The sequence below is a fragment of the Henckelia pumila genome, chromosome 4 (assembly GCF_033568475.1).
Source record: "Henckelia pumila isolate YLH828 chromosome 4, ASM3356847v2, whole genome shotgun sequence".
In the NCBI taxonomy this organism is placed as follows: domain Eukaryota; kingdom Viridiplantae; phylum Streptophyta; class Magnoliopsida; order Lamiales; family Gesneriaceae; genus Henckelia; species Henckelia pumila.
In genome coordinates this window covers 171,780,977-171,802,423 of record NC_133123.1, presented here as the reverse complement: position 1 = coordinate 171,802,423, position 21,447 = coordinate 171,780,977, and the positions used below count along the sequence as shown (strand labels likewise).

Genomic DNA, 21,447 nt, shown 5'->3' with positions numbered 1-21,447 from the left:
TGCTAAACTTGGTTCCAGCTAAACCTTTGACAGTAGTTTAACGTCTAAACCCGAGTCCACACGTGCCACGTCTCTCTCTCGAGCTACCCATGTTATTTCTGGCTAGCTTCTGTCACATCTGTTGTAATGCACACATAAAAAATAAAACAACAGCCGGATAAACTCCGGTGAGAATATAATTCTCAGTATAATCAACATATAAATGTATTAAATAAAATCGTATCAACTCTAAACATATCGACTCAAGAATAGAGTAAAATAACGCATATATCGAATCAATCATATCAATCAAGACTTCATTCATAATACTAGCGCGCATATATCAAGAATTGATTCCTATCAAATCTCTGTCATCAAGATTCATATCCGATCTTGACATGGATATCCATCTATCATCGTCACATCTGACGTGAAAATAAGGCCGCCTCAGACCTTGGCAGTAGAATCAATTCTATATATATCATATCATATCAACATCAAACTCAAAGATCCACTACCTGAGATGGATCGACAATACCACAAGTTCTAAATCAAGAACAAGTAAATAAACAAGTATGTGATTTGTTCGGGATAACTCAAGAAGCATCATTCTCGAGTTTCGAATCTCTGACTCTCGATGTCGTCTTATACCTTTCATTCTCGTGAATTGTAGATGCTTCAAATCTGAAAGCTACAAACTATTCTCTTCAACTCATATTCCATCTTCAAGGTTACCAAACAATTTCAAATCTTCTTCAAATCTTTCTCGATTTGAAGGCAACCTTATCGAGTCAATAAACCTCTTATCAAATCTGAAAAGAAGTTGTCATAATCAAAGCAAATCAGCCATGAACTCATATCATATTCAATTTAATCAACAAGACTCGAAATCAAATCAATTCTTGAATCGGTGGCGTATTGATATCAAAATCGGTAACCGAAACTCAATATATCAATCTATCAATCTTCTTCAACTGAAACCAAACATATATCAACATATATAGCATCATATATCAACATAGTAGAATTTGGGAACTTCGTCATAAGCTGTTCATTGTTCAAGTCGTAATTCAACGTCAAATTCGTCAAGAATCATCATTCGAACTCAAACTCGTCAATTCGAATTCGATAACATTCACTTCAAATCTGAAATGAAGTTATAACATCTTAATTATCAGCTTTCATGATCAATTCAATCTCATCAAAGTGTAAGCAACTACAAAACTTGATTAATCAATCAAAATTCAAACCGGCGTCGTAACTATTCGAATTCGATAAATCTAACGACTCGAACACCATCATTTCTACATTCTAAACTCAACATCATATTCAATTCATCAGCAAAACATAGGAATTGCAGCCCATAAAGTTCAGAATTCATATCAATTTAAAATCCCGAACCGACGGCGTAACGAACCAAAATCGGAAATTCTAAAAGCATAAACACCATTATTACAACCATATTAACTCATATCCAAACTCAATTCCACAACCTAATCACGTTTTCAACATCCAAATCTTTTCAGAATTCTCAAAAATATTCAAACATTCATAAAAATGTTCAAACGACGATCTTTTCTCGATCCGACTTAGATATACTATCGTCGTCTATACTAGAACATATTTATCCAATCAAATCTTAATTCTAACAATATCATAAAATTCAAACATGGTATAACTTTATAATACTTACATCAAAACGTAGCACTCGAAGCCGTGATCGCGATTCTACTATCAGTGTTGAATTCTACCGGCCGCATAATTTTTAATCGAAATTGAAAATGAAAAAATTGGCTTGGAAGCTTTCTTCCTCACTTCACACAATAATTCTGCTGAAATGGGAAGAAGGAATACATGTAATTCAATATATATTCCCACGTGTACTTGCCCACTTGCAATGCATAAATTGAATTTTGGTCCCTGAGTTGTTCCATAATAACAATTCGGTCCTTAATCAATATTTTGCCTCTAATTAAATCCTCTTTAATTCTAGAATCTCGGAATTTAATCTTAAATCCCATAAATATTAATTCAAATATTTTATTCTTTTAATTTAAGAATCCCGAAATTTAATTCTCAAAATCCGTAAATTCTCAAATTAAATAGCTTCGGCTCGGAGATTAAATCTATAACTTCCATAAATACTCCAATCAATATTTTCAATTACAGAATTTAAATCTCAAATTCTATAATTAATAAATTAATATTTTCGAGCCTTACAACCATAATGTAAAACATGTATAAAAGATGTACCAAATTTAACAAATTCTCATAATACAATTAGACGTTATTATACTTCAGTTTTAAGCAACAGTACTACGTATCAATACAAATCGTACTATGTTTCTGACCAAGCACCAACATCACAATGTAAAACATGTATAGAAGATGTACCAAATTTAACACATTTTCATACCACTGTTAGACGTTATTATACTTTATTTGCTAACTAAAGTACTACATATAGATATAAATGGTACTGCGTTGTTGACTACTTCATTTTCAAGCTAAAGTATTTTGGTTTATACTACAAAATTAGACATTTGATGTGTAAACATGTGTTAATCACCATTGATGATACAAAATCAGGACATTTTATGCACAGATAAAGTTGTTTTAACCATATATATTACAAACATATACAATGGATACATATACATATGTTTGTTAAGAACCATATATGCTACTAAATTAGACATTAGAGTGCATAAACACATGTTTATAAATAAAATGTCTAATTTTATAGCATCAATGATGATTGACACATGTTTATGCATGAAATGACTAATTTGGTTGCATATATGGTGATTAACAAACACATGTATATGTATCCAATGTATATGTTTGTAACATCTATGGTTAAAACAACATTATTTATGCATCCAATGTCCTAATTTTGTAACATCAATGGTGATCAACACATGTTTACACATCAAATGTTTAATTTTGTAGAATCAATAATGATTATCACATGTTTATGCATTTTAATGTCTAATTTGATAGCATGTATGGTGATTAACAAACACATGTATATCAGTATATGTTTGTAACATCTATGGTTAAAACAACCTTATATATGCATCCAATGTCCTAATTTTGTAACATCAATGGTGATGTTGGTGTGTGGTCAGACGTAGTACCGGTTATATTGAACAGTAGTATAATAGATCAAAAATGAAGTATAATAGAGACTATTTGTGGTATGATGGTTTGTTAAATTTGGTACATATTCCATACATGTTTACTATGGTGGTGTTGGTGCGCAGTCAGAAACGTAGTATCGGTTTTAGAGCCCAGTAGTATAATATATGGAAAATGGGGTATAATAAAGGCTATTTGCGATATTATCTGCTGTTAAATTTGGTACACCTTCCATACATATATTAACATGGTGGTGTTGGTGCATGGTCAGAAACGCAGTACTGGTTATATTGTTCGGTAGTACAATATATGGAAAATGAGGTATAATAAAGGCTATAATGGAAACTGTGTTATATTGTCCCGCAGTACAATATATGAAAACTGAGGTATAATGGAGGCTATTTGCGGTATTATATGTTGTTAAATTTGGTACATCTTTCAACATGTTTACCATGGTGGTGTTGGTTCGTGGTCAGAAACGCAGTACTAGTTATATTAATCAGTAGTACAATAGTTGGAAAAAGAAGTATAATAAAGACTATTTGCGGTATGAGTTTAAGTTAAATTCGGTATATCTTTCATACATGTTTAACATGGTGGTGTTGGTTCGTGGTGAGAAACACAGTACCGATTATATTGACTAGTAGTACAATAGATAAAAAAGAATATGATAGAGACTTATTGTGGTATAATGTTATGTTAAATTTGGTACATCTTTCATACTTTTTACCATGGTGGTGTTGGTGTGTATTAAAAAACATATTACTAGCTGTATTAACTTGTAGTACATTATTAGATGAGTGTAGTATAAAATTGGTTTAACTTGGTATAATATTTTTGTACTAGGTCAGAAACTTAGTACCAGTTGTATTGACTCGTGGTACATTAACAGGCAAATGTAGCATAACATTGGTTATGTGAAGTATCATTTTTTGTCAAATTTTGTATAAAAGTGTGACGCAATCAATTTATAAGTGTTAACAACCACAGTCGACACATATTAACGATTCAAAAAATGGAAATTACACATCCATTCTGCCAAAATACAGTACAAACTTCATCAAGACAGTTATCCATCCGATCAAAATACCGTACAAAATATACCAAAACTAATTGTCCACTCCATTCTCATTTTCCTGGATCCATTTTCATCAACCCATATTCGTCATTTAGTATGGTTGCAGCAACGTGTGCCCTTGTACCGTCTATGTTGAAATCAGTCTGATAATTCCATGTAAAAGGGTCATCACCAGCATAGCACTTCGTCCATAAGCAAGTAAACATACCACAATCGGGACTAGTCCCTTGATTTCTACACTTTGGGAATCCCACGTTGTAATTGGAAAAGTCAACATCCTTGAAAATCCTCAAGTATCCTAACAAAAATTCAACCTCGACACAAATCAAATTATTGTAATAATAAACTAATTGCATCACATAATGACAGAGGTACAATAATGCAATACTTAAAAACTTCCTCGCACTTGTCATGTCATATGGACTGTTTATTGAGTTCCTCAGCACAATTTTCCTTTTTCATTACTCCACACAAATAGAAACCAATGGGATCTCACACCAATAGAAAATAATACATATATGCATATCTACATTACTTCCTTATCCTACTCGTTTTCGAACCATTTCTAAATCAAAAAATAAAACAACATGCCCTAAATATGATAAACAACTTTCACGGTTACAAAGCAAAAAAAATACAATTAAACCAAAGAAAAGATTTTTTAGTTTGAACCGTCTATACCTTATTTTCCTCAAAAAAATCATTGATAAATCAAGTTTGAACTATTAAGAAAACTTCACATCACTTAACAACCAACCTAGAAATTTTATTGAAAAATTGCAATGAGCTAACGAAGATTTACAATTTTTTTTTAAAAAAAACCCACAGCCTAAGCATGCCGCGTAAGCATAAAATGCATATAGATATCACATTATCTACCATTAAATAACACCCAATTCGCAAGACACCGGACAAGCTCTACAATCAACCCAATAATCATTCCCTAATCATTACCACATCGCAAGCCATTCCAAAAAATAAAAATAGAACAGTGTGAGAATATGTCTCTCGCCCTAAAATGATTAGTCTCAATAATTGATATTTTAAATACCAATGTCATAACCCTATATCCCATTTTTTACACCAACTTGCAATCCAAAATCCTAATTTACAAATTAATAAGAACACAATCACATAACAACATAAAAATTCAGAAATAAAGCAAACCGAGTTGAAAGAGATTAATGGCGAGTGACTACGGCGGCGGTGGCGAGCTACGGTGGTTGTTAGAGATCGAAGAGAAGTGGAGACAGGAGGATAGACCCCTTATCCTGAGTTTGAAGCGACGCAAAGGCAATCAAATGGAGCCAATTTCGCTGGTCGTTGGCCAAGTCGGCCGATGGATGATTTGGGGTAGGGATTTCTGTTTTCAACCGTAAAAGAGGAGGAGAAGAAGCGTGAAAGAAAAAGGGGGAGAAAAGAGAAACAAAGGGGAAATAAAATAATATTTAAGGGAAATAGTATTATATTATCATTAATGGATATAAAATAAATTAAAATAGAGAAATTACTAAAAAAAATGAAATAGAGAGTGAGAAAAAAGAGTGTAGATGCATTAGGGAGTGCAGAACAAATAATTCTGACTTAGGTACTGAACTTCAAATTGTGTTTGTGTGTAGGAATTTTTCTCCAAGTTCCCCAATAAAAAACAAATGAGTCCCTTTGACTTATAAAAAAACAAAAAAACAAGACCGAGCTTATATATTAAATTGCCCCATGTATGCAACAATGTTGTTTTGTGAGAATCATTATTTATAGCACTCGAGAATCCAACGGACTCTACACTAGCTAACAACAAGAAGTATATGGATGTGCAAATCAAAGGCCACAGAGGATTTTAGGATGGGATTCAGAAATCAGATAAATTAAACACAATAGAAAGAGTACTCAGCGAAATCAATCAAATTCAGAAACCCCCAAATTAACCATAGTTTCACGAATCCGAAATAACACAAAACTAGATCTTACCTGTACGAGAAGGATCAGGTGAAGGAGGTTGGCGAGCATCGGACAAGCGCCCGAACAAACGTTCTGAATCTGAAAATCCAACAATGAAATCCGAAAAACTGTGTAGAAGTCTGAGCACTCTGAGGAAGAAAGAATGAAAAATGAGAGAACTACAGAGAACCCAGCTGCGTGAAGTTTTCATTTTTCCGGTTTAATTAATTAAGATTTTAGACCAACTATTGTTAATTGGTATTTGTTTTGTATTGAATTGAACCATCTCACGGTTTTAGATCCGGGAGACTTTCATTATTTATATACTTATCACATTGATAATAATATGTCCATTATTGCATTTTATGAACCAAACGATTAGTAAATTTACGCTGATTATATAAAAGGCTGATGAAGTATTCGTGCATATTGAATTGAGTCTTGCTCGTTCTGATTTTGAGATATACATTACTAGAGAAAAGAGCTTGCAAAAAGCGAGTGAATTCTTGATTAGTGTTTTAAATCTTCTTCTTGTGTTGTTTAAGCTTTCTATCTTGGTGGTGTGTTGTAAAATGATGTTCCTTGATTATGCGAATGGACATCGTATTTTTTTCACCGAACCACACGAAATTCCTATATCGTTACTCGTCTCTGTAATGCCATCCCAATCTTTTCTCGAGTGATTTAATTCTATCAATTTGAATGTGCGTTTCATGAGTTTGTTTGGTGTGTTTCTTAAGTGACTGAAAATGCAATACCGAGAAGAATCGGAAAAATTTTGTAGTTCATTTGATTCTTGTTTGAAAACTCTGCAATAACCAATGTTTTTTTAATCCGAAAAATTTTGGAGTTCATTTGATTCTTGTTTGAAAACTCTACAATAACCAATGTTTTTATTTATCAAAATTTGACAAGACTAAGGTAGTGTTTGAAAGAGTTTCTAGGAATCACTTCTCAGCTTTTCCTTCACAATTTTTTTTTTAATCAAAATTTGACAAGACTAAAGGTGGATCAACTTCTTGAACTCGACTTAATTTAAACCACACTGAAACAAGCAAATATTCATTAATAAACTCAAACATCATCCTGAGCACAGTGAACAAAATCAATGGCATTCTAACCAGTACAATCGAAAAGCCAGTTAGTGAGGACATGAGAGACATAACTTCATAATTCATGCCTTGAGCAGGGAGTAATTCGATTTTAGAAAGCATCGGTGTTTTGCTCCCCGAGCTTGCACCCAAAAAGGCTGGTCACCAGACCATGTTCGAAGTCTTAAGCATAGTAATTTAGGCTGGCTTTCTTTTTGGCTTGAACTTGGATGATACCTTCATTAAAATCTTCATGGTTCACCTGGAAAATAGATGAAACACATTAATATATATATATATATATATATATATAGAAAATTGAATAAGTGTGAGTTTATCTTCATCCATTTCAGTACAAGTTGCGAGAAAATCAAGCGGGCCACCGCCATTGCAACAAAAAAAAAAAACAACTGTAGGCTAAAAAAAATGAGTTAAAAGGGCACATCTTTTGAGTTTATCCATTCTGTTCCTAACTTCCTATGTTTCTGAAGAACTCTGTAAATGTTTAACTTGTTGCGGTGTGAATGGTATGCTTTGTTGACAGTAAAAGAGAAGAGGGAAAAACAGATAATTTTGGGCGGAAACACTTGCCAATGTAAAATCAAATATAATTACCTCAGTGGCATCACGACGGAGGGCCAACATGCCGGCTTCCACACAAACAGCTTTGAGCTGTGCCCCATTGAAGTCATCAGTTGAGCGAGCAAGCTCCTCAAAATTGACATCTGGATGAACATTCATCTTTCTAGAGTGGATCTATGACAAGATCATGACCATAAATAAGAATTGTTGAAAACAAAGTATCATACGGTAAAATTGAATACACATGCCGAACCAATGTCAGCAAGACATTTTCATAGCCACAAAAAAAAGGGTTGGGGGGATTGGAAGGAAGGAAGAAAGAAAGAAACAAGTTCCCACTCAGATGGTAAACCTGCAAAATGCGAGCCCTAGCTTCCTCGGTAGGATGGGGAAATTCAATTTTTCGATCCAACCGACCAGACCGCATCAAGGCAGGGTCTAAGATATCAGCTCGATTTGTTGCTGCAATCACCTGAATAATAAAAAAGTGTTGCAGACCAAAAAGAAGCAACATAAACGAAAATCATAATGCAGTAATCTTCATTATCACAATGTTGTGGTAGGGGAAAAACCTTTATCCTCTCATCACTGCTAAAACCATCAAGCTGATTGAGTAATTCTAACATAGTCCTCTGCACTTCTCTATCTCCGCTAACTTCACTGCAGAAGATCACATAATTTGTGAGTGTAATCAACAACGCATCATAGCACTCAGGTAACCTTAAAACCCAAGCATTTAAGAGTGTAGAATAACTGGGAAAGCATGTGCTTACCTATCAAAACGCTTTGTACCAATTGCATCAATCTCATCAATAAAAATGATACAAGGAGACTTTTCTTTTGCAAGTTGAAAAGCATCACGAACAAGTTTTGCTCCATCTCCAATGAACATCTAAAATCACAAAAATCTCTCTTATAGTGCATGCAAAATTTGAAAAAAGAAAAGATATAGCAGCAAACATGTAACGCCTAAAATCCAATCTACTAAATCGCATGCTTAAAATTAAATAAAAATTATGATTATTATTTTTTAAGTTTAATTTATTTAAATTCTTTATTTGATTTATGTGTTAATAAAATGTTAATTATTTATCTAAATGATTTTATTGTACTAACTTATTTGCCTTAATGATTTTAAAGGTTTAAACTTGTTTATTTAAATGATTTTAACTGTCTAGCTTATTTATTTAAATGTTTTTAAATTGTCCAACTTGTTTTAAAGATTTTAATTCCGTTTGTGTATTTATTTAAAAGACTTTTAAATGTTCAGATGTTTTATTTAAATTATTTTTAATCGCTCCGTTTATTATTTAAATGTTTTAGTTATCAATGTGACATCAAAATGTTTAAGTATTGATTTTAAAAGAATTCTTGAGTTTCAATTATTTCAGGGCCGACGCGGGAAGCCGAGGACGTCGAGGTATCTTTTATTTAGAGATCTTAAATCTTTAATCTTTAAAAGTTGAGAAAAGTAGATAAAGCTTCATTTTAAGGATTTTCAAGTAGCTATAATTATTTTAAAAATAATTGTAAGGTTTATTTAATTACCTTCAAAATTAGTATTTTAAAACCCGGATAGATGCTATTTAATTCCTATCAATTTGCAATTTTCAAGGAGGAGGATTTTAAATAAGTGTTATGGGTGCTGTGTAGTAGTTGTTATTTTCAAAATAACACTTTTATTATTTTAAAGGTAGCAACTTCTATACACACACAAATGCATACACCTACACTTAAATTTAAAACCCAATTAACCTAAACCTAAAAACCCAAAAGAAAAACGTTTCCCTTTTCTCCCCCTCACCAAACCCGCCGCAACACCCGCCCCCCCCCCCCCCCCTCTCTCTTAGGTCACATTCACCAAACCGCCGCCTCCTCCTCCCTCGCCGGCCGTGCTCATCCCCTTCTCAAGGAGTTTTGTTCACCTTCTTCCCCTCTCCATTTCAGGCTAGGTATTGGGCATAAAATTCGAAAATGAGGCAAGCATAAACTCCCTTTTCTCACCAAGCAAATGATATATTGTTTGTTCTTATTATTGTAGCTTTGGTTCGATTTTTATGGATGATTGAGCTAGGGTTTCGAAACTTATTTCAGTTTTATTGATGGTTCTTTTAAAATTCGAAATATGTGGTCATGTGTTGTCGGTATTGAGATATGATACTAGACTTTTAATGATTTACACTTGGTGTGCTTGTTGCTCGAAATTTTGTTGCATTTTGGTTGGTCTTTTAAGTGCATTTTCGAAATGTTGCTTGTGGTGTTGAAGGGGCTGCCATGCTAGGTTCTTGAGTAAACATTGTGGTGTTTTGAATGTGTTTGGAGTGGTTCAAGTGTTGGTAGGAAGGGCTGCTCGATTCTGGAGTTAGGGCCTTGTGGTTGGGTTGGTGATCGAGTGTAATGTGGTTGTTCTTAGGGCTCGGCTTGGGTGGTTCTAACCGAGACCCGAGGTAGTCTAGGGGGTAAGGCTGGTTCTAGAGGTGGCTCGTGGTGTGTGGTAAGGTCTGGTATTAGGTGGATTTATTGTTCATGGGTTGAAGGGGGTCAAAGTTTGTGTAGTGTAAGTTGTGCAGATTTTTGGTTCTTTGCGAGGAGTAGTCCAGGAATCGGTTCAGGTGGCTGCTTCGGGTGTCATGGGCTGACCAGGGTCTGGTCCCATGGCAAGTACAGGATGAGAGGAGCATGTGGGTTCAAATTGGAAGCAATTCGGGTTAGTTATGACCGAGTTAGGAGGATTGCAAGCTAGTGTGGTTGGTGTAAATTTTCGTGTCCTGTTTGTTGCTGTGAGTGGTTCGGTTCAGGTGGGTGGTTCGGGCTTTAAGGGCTGGCTGTGGGCTGGTCCTAGGTCAAGTCTAGGATGTGAGGGTCATGTCGGTTCAAGTGGGGAGCAATTCGGTTAAGTTTGGAATAGGTTAAGGGTGGTCTAATGTGAGGTGACTAGTGCAGGATTTTGTCGAACGTAGTTGCTGCCCGGAAATCCGTTTTGCTCGGACTGCCCGGGTTTGCTCGAGAGGTTAAGGTCTGGTTCTTGGGTAAATTTAGGGTGTGTAGAAGATGCCGGTTCAAGTTTGAAGCATTTCGGGTTAGTTATGACCGAGTTGTGGGTTTTTCGGGTTCGGTGCTAGGATTGCGCCACTTTTGAGAAAAGAGGAAGTTGAGGGAATTAATTCTTAACATAGGGGTAGCACCTTAAACATCATTTGCATCATTTAAAGCTCTCATTTTAAAGTGTGTCAAGTATATTTTTGAAGTCCATTTTTAAGGCGTTGATGCATGATTATTTAAGTTGACTCTCTTAATGATTTTTATCATGTTTACAAAGAAGAAAGGCACGAAAGTTATGTTGAGTTATAAAGTGAAAAGAAAAATATTTTTTGAATGATGAGAGTTGGTTGTGACTATATATCAGGGCAACGTGGGGCCGGGAGATGTCTCGGTGTCCTTGCCAAACTCAGGGTAGAGAGGGGCAGGGAGACATCTTGGTTTCGCAACCAAATTCAGGGCAATGTGGGGTCCAGAGAAATCTCAGTGTCCTTACCATTCAGGGCAATGTTGGGTCAAGAGAAATCTCGATGTCCTTGCCATTCAGGGCAATGTGGGATCGGGAGACAACTCGGTGTCATTGCCATTCAGGGCAATGTGGGGTCGGGAGAAATTTCGGTGTCTTTGTCAGCCTAGTACTATGGTTTATAGATTGGTCAATTCAAACAGAAGTCACAATCGAGGATCTAAATTCACTGAAAAAGTTTAAATTAAAGATCAGTTAAAGCTTCAAGCATGAGTTTCAATTAAAGTTTCAAGCATGAGTTTCAATTAAAGTTTCAAGTTTTAAGTTCAAGTTGAGTGAGTTTTAATGCATGTATAACCTTTTTTTTAAGTTCAAGTCTCATTTTAGTTAAAGAAATTTTTGGAGTAAAATTTTATAGTAGTCTATTACAACTATCTTAATGGCATGTGCTTGTATTATCTAGTATTTGCTATCAAAGTTTTATACTTGTTGAGTCTTTAGGCTCACTACATTTGTTTGGTGCAGATGGCGTTGATGTTGAGATCGAGGGACGGGACTCTTGAGTGGAATGCGATGCGGGCTTGGCACATCCCTCCGACTTATGCTAGTCTTCCGCAGATGTTATTTAAACGTATAGTTTTGATGTCTTTTATTTTGTATATTGATTAACCCTCCGACCTATGCTAGTCTTCCGCAGATGTTATTTAAACGTATAGTTTTGATGTCTTTTATTTTGTATATTGATTAGATGTAAATTTAAGAACATCTAGATAACGTTTTAGTTTGTTGGAAAACAAGTATGATGATGTGATTAATTCAAAGGTTTTAGCATGAGGATGTTTTATCCTTTATTTTGGCATTTCAGATTTTTTTTTACTGTTTATTTGACTAGTGATACTTTATGAAAATAGTTTTATGTCCGGTGAATAGTAATATGGGTTACAATTGACCTCTAGAGTGCAAGTTAAAAAATTTTATTTCCGGCGTTTTATTTTAAATTTTAGATATGAGAAAAGTTTTAGGGTCGTTTCAAAACAACTTTGACCATGCAAGAGACTCGATGCATCAGGATCAATATCATTGCACATTGCAAGCGTGAAACATTTTTTTTTTTTAGTACAAATTACATCGAATCTCGAAATTACATCATATTATCACACTAAAGAGTGAAATTTGTCAACGCAATTGACGGGACTTGAGCAAGGACTCGAGACGCGCTCATAGAAATGGGATTCCAATGAGATTTTGCTACCTTAAGCACGAAGAGGAAACTAACTGATTGCTTTACGATAAAACGTCAGCATCAACATGAATAAAAGAACCCTACAAGATCCAAACACTGACTAGCCATTTCAACCAGGATACACAGCGACAGGCAGCAGCTCAATTCACTTCCTAAACTTTCTCATCTCCTTATCTACATAGAACCCCATTTCCTTGTTATGCTTACAACTGATCCTCGCCTCTCCTTTAATCACAAGTTTCACAACAGGAGGTAAGTCTTTAAGGCAGGCCTGTTATGAACTTAAGTCCATGGGACTCAAATGGTCAAGAGAGTGATTTTGTCATGGGCTGTAATAGATTGGGCCAAACCAATTATGTCGTCATGAAGAGAATTCTAGAAGGATTGCCTTGGGAAAGGGGCAAGGGTAATATAATAGGTGGGTGGTTGGATAGAGTTAAGGATACTGATTATTTTACATAGTGTGGGTTTTACTAGCCGAGGCTAGGGAAGAGTGAAAGCTCTTGTACTGAGATTATTCTCTGAGATTAATTCAGCATTATTTCTATTCTATTCTTCGATAATCTCTTGATATAAATTGAGTTCACAACAGGCCAGTGGGCTACGGACACAGATTTAACAGAAATTCTAACAGGTAGAGAAAATACAAATCAAGAAGGCTGTTGAGTAAGTTGGACAAATCATAAACAAACATGAACCAACCTAAATTACAGTGCGAATGGAATTGTTATGTCGTTGGGTTCTTTATTGACTAGAATCGACTAGGGCAACAAATTTGAATCCCATTCTCTGGGGAACTGAAATGAAGTATGTCCAACCCCCACCTACTAAAATATGACTCATTTGCAATTCTAACATCAAGCAAACAACACTACACCCACTCAGAAAGAGTCACCAAATGTGTAAAGCATGAGGATGTCATAGAACCGGTAGAGAACTCACTGCCAAACTGTATTTTGAATCACCACCACATCATGAGACTCAAATGAACTAGAATTTTGAAAGTAGACTGAAAATATTCCAAACACAAACTGCCAAAGTTAAAAGAGCTTTGTAATCAGATCTTGATTAGGATTAGTAAGTAATAATATTCATCTGTAAATAAAACATGCCATAATCTGGTGCTTCATTCAGTATTTAAAAGAACAAACCATTACTCTACACTTGAGACAAATGTACTATGTAATATTTAACAATGACTCATGCAATAATAATTAAGAGTAAAAATAGCATTTTCAACATTAGATTATTCAAATTCCTGCTAAAGAAAGTATATCATCATATGACTGGAAAGAAAATACAAAAACGCGAACCTGCACAAGCTGGGGACCAGCCAGCTTCAGAAAAGTAGCATTTGTTTGGGCAGCACATGCACGGGCCATAAGAGTTTTCCCTGTCCCAGGAGGACCATATAAAAGGACTCCTTTTGGTGGACGAACTCCCAACTTTTGGAATCTCTCTTTGTGTGTCATGGGCAATACAATTGCCTCGACCAATTCTTGAATCTGCAGCAACACCAAATTATAAAAGTAACTTTCATCAATTAATGCTATTAAATTTTGCTGTATCAGGCAAGTTGGTGGTCTCCTGAACTAAAACATCTGCCTAGACCTCCAAAGACAACATAGGACAAGTCCAGTAAAATAAGCAATTAAATATAAAAATTGAATAGTTAAACAAAAAAAAAATCAGGGAGAAAAAATACATGATTGAAAAAGATTGAAAAGAAGAATTTGTTTCATATTAATCTACCATAAGGGGAAAAGGGCTCGCCTGTTTCTCCAAGCCACCTATATCATTATAGTCTTCAGTCGGTTTTTCATCAACCTCCATGGCTTTCACTCGAGAATCGTACTCAGATGGCAAAGTGTCCAAGATGAGATAACTGTCTTTGTTTACTCCAACCAGATCACCAGGCTTTAACTTATCAGGATCAACCAAACCTACCACGGGCAGAAAAATTGTCTGCATTTCACAAACTAATAATTAATGCACTCTTCAAAAGAGTGGCACATTCATGAGATGGAAATCGAGATTTTTCGGTTTAAAGAAAGGGAAAGAAACTACAAAATTATTTCATTTCGATACTTCCACATCTGCATAAAGTAAAATTTATTAAAAAAATTTAAAATCGAATTTTGAGGGACAAATACCTATATGTGGAAAGAGTTTGAAAGACAAAATTGCATATCAACAGCCCAGGCCAATCTTTTCTTCAAAAAATAATGATAGTAAAAAGGAAATGCACTGGATTGAAACCATTGAAAGGAAAAAACCAAACAACAGTCCCCATAACCACATGTGCACAAGAACAAGAGGATATTGAAAGAAATGAGAGTTAGAGATGCATAGGAGAATTCTATTTAACCTGGCGTGTAGATGTTTTTAGCACAACACATTTTCCCTTCCTTTGTGAGTCAAGATCAATATTTGCACCATCTTCTTCAGCCTCTTCTTCTGGGTTCATCTCCAAAATCTGACAAAATAGATCACCAAGTCGGAACCCATTAACTCCACAGGAACAAGCCAAGCCGGTTTGTGACATAAGTGAAATTGCATATAACATTTAGAAATAGAAAATGCAAAGATTGGACCTCAAGGCACAAGCATTGAAAGCAAAGCATGAAATCTATGTGGCCACTGAAATGTCATAAAGCTATATCCGTAAGAACTTTTTAAACCCATCTAAACGCCAGTTTACTATCTCATCTCCCAAAACTGTGTTTCATATAACACCCGTGGTAACAAGTCTTAAAAATACTATAAAACTCCGACACTGATTACAAGATGCACTATACTCCATGAGAAGCCACCACAACCTCTCGTTTTGTTGCAAAAACTGGATGGCAGACTTAACACATTGGCAAATGCGCTTCATAAATGTTTCCAATTAAGAATCTGTTCCGTTTTGTAATTTGTCTTGTTTCCTTGTAAACTATTCTTAAGCACTGCAACTAAAATGATTACAGCTAGGTAAAGTCCAAGTAACAACCCAAGTTAAAACATGCACAAGTGAAGCCCCTATCCATGACAGCAAAGGTTATTTAATGCATTATCCGTATTTGGAATTTAGTGGGAAGAATGGATAGATTTTGGAATATTTATCTTGTTAATCTGTTACAATAACCGAAACACGTTACACACTCTATCTATTTGTCAAGTTTTCATTACTTGTAGTGATTTATAAATACCGTCATTAGTCTCTGTAATCATCATTGAATTACAAGAAATGGAATACACTCTTTATTCTCTCATTTACGTTAGTTTTCTTCTTTTCTAACTACCAAAGAAAAAATTAAAGAAAAAGGAACAGGTTCTTAGGCACAAAAGGCCAGCACGTCACAGAGTCCCAGAAATGAGAAATAATGCACTCCTTTACTTTCCTAATCAAAACCTATCGCCTAGCCCAAAATGAAAATAACTATATAAGTTGCCTCTAGTCCTTACAATCCGTATTCTTTCCCAGGCCGTAAAGACAAAATCGTAAAACCTTAATTTAAAAACACTTCACAAAAAATAATAATAGTAAGGACAAAAAAGTAAGATGGTCAATCCTGATTGAAGATAAGCACTTCGACAATGTTTCCAACTAGGTAAGGTAGCTGCTTGTTGAGCTTAATTTTTTCCTGATTCTCTTTTATCTTCTCCCTGAAGGAGTCCAACTCTAGATTCGTCCTCTGCAACTCTTCCTGCAAGAACAGAGAATAAAAAAAAATCACACCACATTCCAATACAAATGGATCCAATTCAAGAATCGAATCCAACAAATCAACATCTTAGCCATGAAAATTGAATCTCCATAGAAGAAAGAAACCTTTAGGACTCGCATCTCATTGTCGAGAAGACGCGAGGCGCGGATGATATCTTCGGTGGTCATGGAGGAGAGATGATCGTCCTCGAAATTGTCTTCCACCATCGGCGTCGCCATTTTCCGATCAACTGTGAGTGAATTTTGGGGGAAAGTCGACTCAAAGTTAAACGATGCCTTGTGAAAAGGGGAATAGGAAACATGGGCCATTTCGGCCCACTGGGCCAGTCGTCGCAGGCCTGTTATTTTAAACCACAAAATTCCGACTTTTTTATTTGAGGCTTCACAAATGCCCAAAGTTTTGAAGTAAAAAATTTATGGTTTAATTTAAAATGGGATAATTCTAAATTTGGTCCCTCATTTTAGAATCCCTTCCTGATTTGGTCATTCGTTTTTACATCGACCCAATTCAGTCCTTCGATTTTCGTCATGTTTCCGCAATTGATCCATGCGTCCAATTAAGCGTCAAAACTAACGGGGTTGACCTGATAAGCTCATTCAAGCATTACTTTTGACTTCTTCCACCGGTCTTCATCAATTTATATTTTCCCTAAATGCTATAAACCCTAAGTCAGTTGATATGAATTCTTGTTGTATGAAAAGCAAACACGATTATATCGAATCGCACCCTCAGTTCAATAATAAAAAGAAATCAAAGAAATTTGCCCGATCTTGGAACAAGTAATAAACTTTGGAAAATGCACTTCTAGCTTACAATGAAACTAGCAACAGAAATTCACGAGAAAAATAATTCAACTCAACGGAACCTTCAGAAAATTTATTTCTGACAATCCAAGAAGAAGATCAATCGACAAACGCCACAAAGCTATAAAATTTGATAGGTTTGATTTTTGAAATAAAGCTAGAAAGTCTCAATAAAATTCTAGAGATAATTTTAGTTTGAACAATCAAAATATGAATTCTATTCTTCAAAAAAAATAATGAATGTATTGTATTTATATTGCAACCCAAAATACTAAAAGATAATGCAAAATATATCTAAAGATATCAAAAATATCATATAAAAATTTTCTAGTAGACTTAAAAGACTCAAAATAGGAAAAAAAAATAATGTCAAAATATCAAAAATCTCGCACACACACAAACACACCAAAGTGTGTGTTAAAGATTGCAGCGCGGGCGCGCCAACAAGTTGCGTGCATGGGTTACGCACTCTCGATCCAACCTAGCGGGCGCGCATGAGGTTTGCACAATCATCGTCAAAACTCACCTGTCAGTGCGGGCGCGCTGGTTCCTCGCAGTGCATGGCGCGGACGCGCTGTGTCTTCGAATTTGCTGTTTTTTCTTGAAGTTTCTTCACTGCCTTGATCTTTTTGAACTTCAATAGTATTATAGCATCCTCCAAATTGATCTTCAAGTATTTCAACTCTTTCTTGGTAATTTATCATCAAAGTTTGAAGTGCATCCTTGAACTTCTTGCTACGCTCTCTCGTCATTGGTCCTCGCGGCATCTCTAATGGATCCTTAGCTACTTTAGCAACACGCGAGCCATCAATGATTGCATCATCCTCCCCTTCTTGAAAATGATTTGTCCTCAAATCTTGATCATCACCTACATCAAACAACGATAAATCAGAAACGTTAAAAGTTGTACTCACGTTGTACTCACCTAAAAAATTCAATTTGTAGGCATTGTCATTGATTCGTTCAAGGACTTGAAATGGTCCATCGCCTCTTGGTAGAAGCTTTGAACGCATCTTTTTCGGGAAACGCTCCTTCCGCAGATGCAACCATACCCAATCACCTGGTTCAAACACAACTTTCTTTTTACTTTTATTTGCTTGCTTTGTATATTCCAAGTTCTTCTTCTCAATATTCGTCTTCACCTTCTCATGCAAACTTCTCACAAACTCAGCTTTTTTCTTACCATCCATGTTAACCCTTTCACTCATAGGCAAAAACATCAAATCCAATAGAGTTAAAGGATTAAAACCATACACAATTTCAAACGGAGAAAAATTCGTAGTAGAATGCACACTATGATTATATGCAAATTCAACAAAAGGCAAACATTCTTCCAAACTCTTCAAATTCTTTTTTATTATAGCATGCAACAAAGTTCCTAACGTACTATTAACAACTTCAGTTTGACCATCCGTTTGAGAATGACATGTAGTCAAAAACAGTAGTTTAGTACCAAGTTTGCACCATAATGTTTTCCAAAAGTAGCTCAAAAAACGAGTATCCCTATCAGAAACAATACTCCTAGGCATGACATGCAATCTAACAACTTCATTAAAGAATAAATTTGCAACATGTGAAGCATCATCAGATTTATGACATGCAATGAAATGAGCCATCTTTGAAAATCTATCAACCACAACAAAAACATAATCTCTCCTCTTCTTAGACCTCGGTAGTACTAGAACAAAATCCATAGAAATATCTACCCACGGTTCACTAGGAACAGGAAGTTGAGTATACAATCCATGTGGTTGTTGTCTAGACTTAGTTTTTCTTCAAGTCACACATCTCTCACAAATTTTCTCAACATCCTGCTTCATATGTGGCCAATAAAAGTGTTCATGCAAAGTTTGATATGTTTTAGCCATGCCAAAATGTCCCATCAAACCACCCTCATGTGACTCCCTAACAAGCAATTCACGAATTGAAGACTTAGGAATACACAACTTATCTTCCTTAAACAAATAACCATCATGCATGAAAAATTTATCATTTGGACCACGCATGCACGACTCATAGATCTCAACAAAATCAACATCACTAACATATAACTCTTTCACATGCTCAAAACCTAAGAATTTAGAATCTAAAGTAGACAAGAGCACATACCTCCATGACAATGCATCTACTACAATATTTTCCTTACCTTTCTTATATTGATAACTTAGGAAAAATTTTCTACGAATGCTACCCATTTGACATGTCTCTTATTCAACTTTTGTTGTCCTTTGAGATGCTTCAAAAATTCATGATCCGTATGAATCATGAACTCCTTTGGCCTCGAGTAGTGTTGCCATGTCTCGAGTGCCCTCAACAACGCATAAAACTCCTTGTCGTACGTAGGATAATTCAAAGACGCTTCACTAAGCTTTTCACTAAAGTATGCAATCGGCTGCCCACCTTGCATCAAGACACCTCCAATCCCTACACCTGATGCATCACATTCAATTTCAAAAGTATTAGAAAAATCAGGTAATACAAGTAAATGAGCATTAATTAATTTTTTCTTAATAATATTGAAAGACTTCTCTTGCTCCTCGCCCCAATGGAATGGAACTTTCTTCTTGATCACCGCCATCATAGGTGCCGCCAAAGTGCTAAAATCTTTCACAAAATCTCCTGTAGAAACTCGTTAATCCATAAAAACTCCGAACTTGACCAATAGAAGTAGGCGTTGGCCATTCTCGAATAGCACTTACCTTTTCTTCATCAACTCTCACCCCTTGAGCACTCACAACAAAGCCAAGCAACACAAGTTCTTTTGTACAAAACACACTTTTTCAAGTTAGCATACAAATGTTCAGCTTTTAGTGTGATTAACACAATTTTCAAGCGTTCCACATGATCACCCAAATTCTTGCTATACACTAATATATCATCAAAATAAACCACCACAAATTTCCCAATATGTGCACGCAAGACATGATTCATCAATCTCATAAAAGTACTAGGTGCATTAGTTAACCCCAAAAGGCATAACTAACCAATCATACAAGCCATATTTTATTTTAAAAGCAGTTTTCCATTCATCACCCTCTCTCATCCTAATTTGATGATAACCACTCTTAAGATCAATTTTACTAAATATGCTAGAACCATGAAACTCATCAAACATATCATCTAGTCTAGGTATGGGATGTCTATACTTGATGGTAATGTTATGAATGGCTCTACAATCCACACACTTTCTCTATGAACTATCTTTCTTAGGAACTAACTGTTGGGGATCGATATAGTGTGTCAAGGGGGGGTGAATACACAATATTGATAGTCTTTAAAATCTAATGCAATATGGTTGAGTAAATGTTAGTTCACTCGACCAGTTTTCTTTTAGCCTGCTAGAAATATAAGAGCAACTATGATTAGTGCGAAAATAGCTCTCAGCATGCTAGATGATATCCATGGAATGATGCAATGCAATAACGTAAGTAGACACATATATGTTTCTTTGATGTTCGGAGCTCAATCTCCTACGTCACCCCTTCTTTCACCTCGAAAGGATTTACTAGAAGACTTTGGTTATTACAACATCTTGCAATATACCCGATCCAAGTTAGGACTTATCCAACGCCTAATATGGAACTCCTAGATTCACAGTGATAAGATTTAAAGCTCTTATCAAACTTTTCTTCAGATGGTGATGATGATTGTCTTAGTCTCTTGAGGACTTAAGACTTCTCAAATCCTTGTATCAGGTAGCGTCTTTCAAACGATATCTGGATTTGAGCAACCCTTGAAAAGGATCTCTTCAAAGATCGGATAAGGCTGTTAAAGCTAAGGGTTTTCTCTTTGAGTGGTTGAGTATTCAAGATGTGTTCGAGAGCTCAGATAGACAGATTCTCAATAAGCGTTGTTGTGTTGTGTTCTGTCTCTTCTTTCTGTCTAGAGAGGCTTTGATATATATAGCCTTTGTCTTCAACGTCTTTCTTCTTTTTCCAATGGTAGGATTTTCCTGCTGATAAAGCTTTCTGAATATTTCGTACTGGGAGCGCCTTTAATTGTCTATTCAATGTGTCACTCACATTAAATGCTATTTAAGGCTTTCTCACTTTATCAGACAAATCCTTAAATGCTTCGTCCTTTTGCTTTTCAGTTGTTTTGTCACTTTCCGAGATCTGGGAAACTGTAACTTCGAACTGTAGCGTATAGCTTTTTGTATTTGAAGTTCGGTAGATATCTCAGTCGGTAGATATGTTTGACATACAACTATTTTGCATCTTTCATTGGTTGATAAGCTTTAGCTGACGTCGGTAGATATGTCTTTGTTAGGTTGACGTTGCTGCTTTGCATGCTTTGGTTGTCGTCGGTAGATATGTCTTTGTTCGGTTGACGTAGCTTACTTATTCAAATAACTGGCGGCCGACTAAACAACAAAGT

At 35.5% G+C, this 21,447-nt stretch overlaps 1 protein-coding gene across 1 annotated transcript; it reads right to left on the bottom strand.

The window, feature by feature from the left end:
- Positions 1–7,143: 7,143 nt before the first annotated feature.
- On the bottom strand, positions 7,144–16,529 carry LOC140863597 (26S proteasome regulatory subunit 6A homolog). The gene is made up of 10 exons (XM_073267131.1): positions 16,372–16,529; positions 16,130–16,246; positions 14,926–15,033; positions 14,331–14,522; positions 13,871–14,062; positions 8,583–8,701; positions 8,382–8,469; positions 8,162–8,281; positions 7,843–7,983; positions 7,144–7,489 (listed from the first exon to the last, which is right to left on the bottom strand). Exons 1-10 carry the CDS (start codon positions 16,483–16,485, stop codon positions 7,412–7,414), a joined length of 1,269 nt encoding a protein of 422 aa, XP_073123232.1. The 5' UTR covers positions 16,486–16,529; the 3' UTR covers positions 7,144–7,411.
- Positions 16,530–21,447: the final 4,918 nt, after the last annotated feature.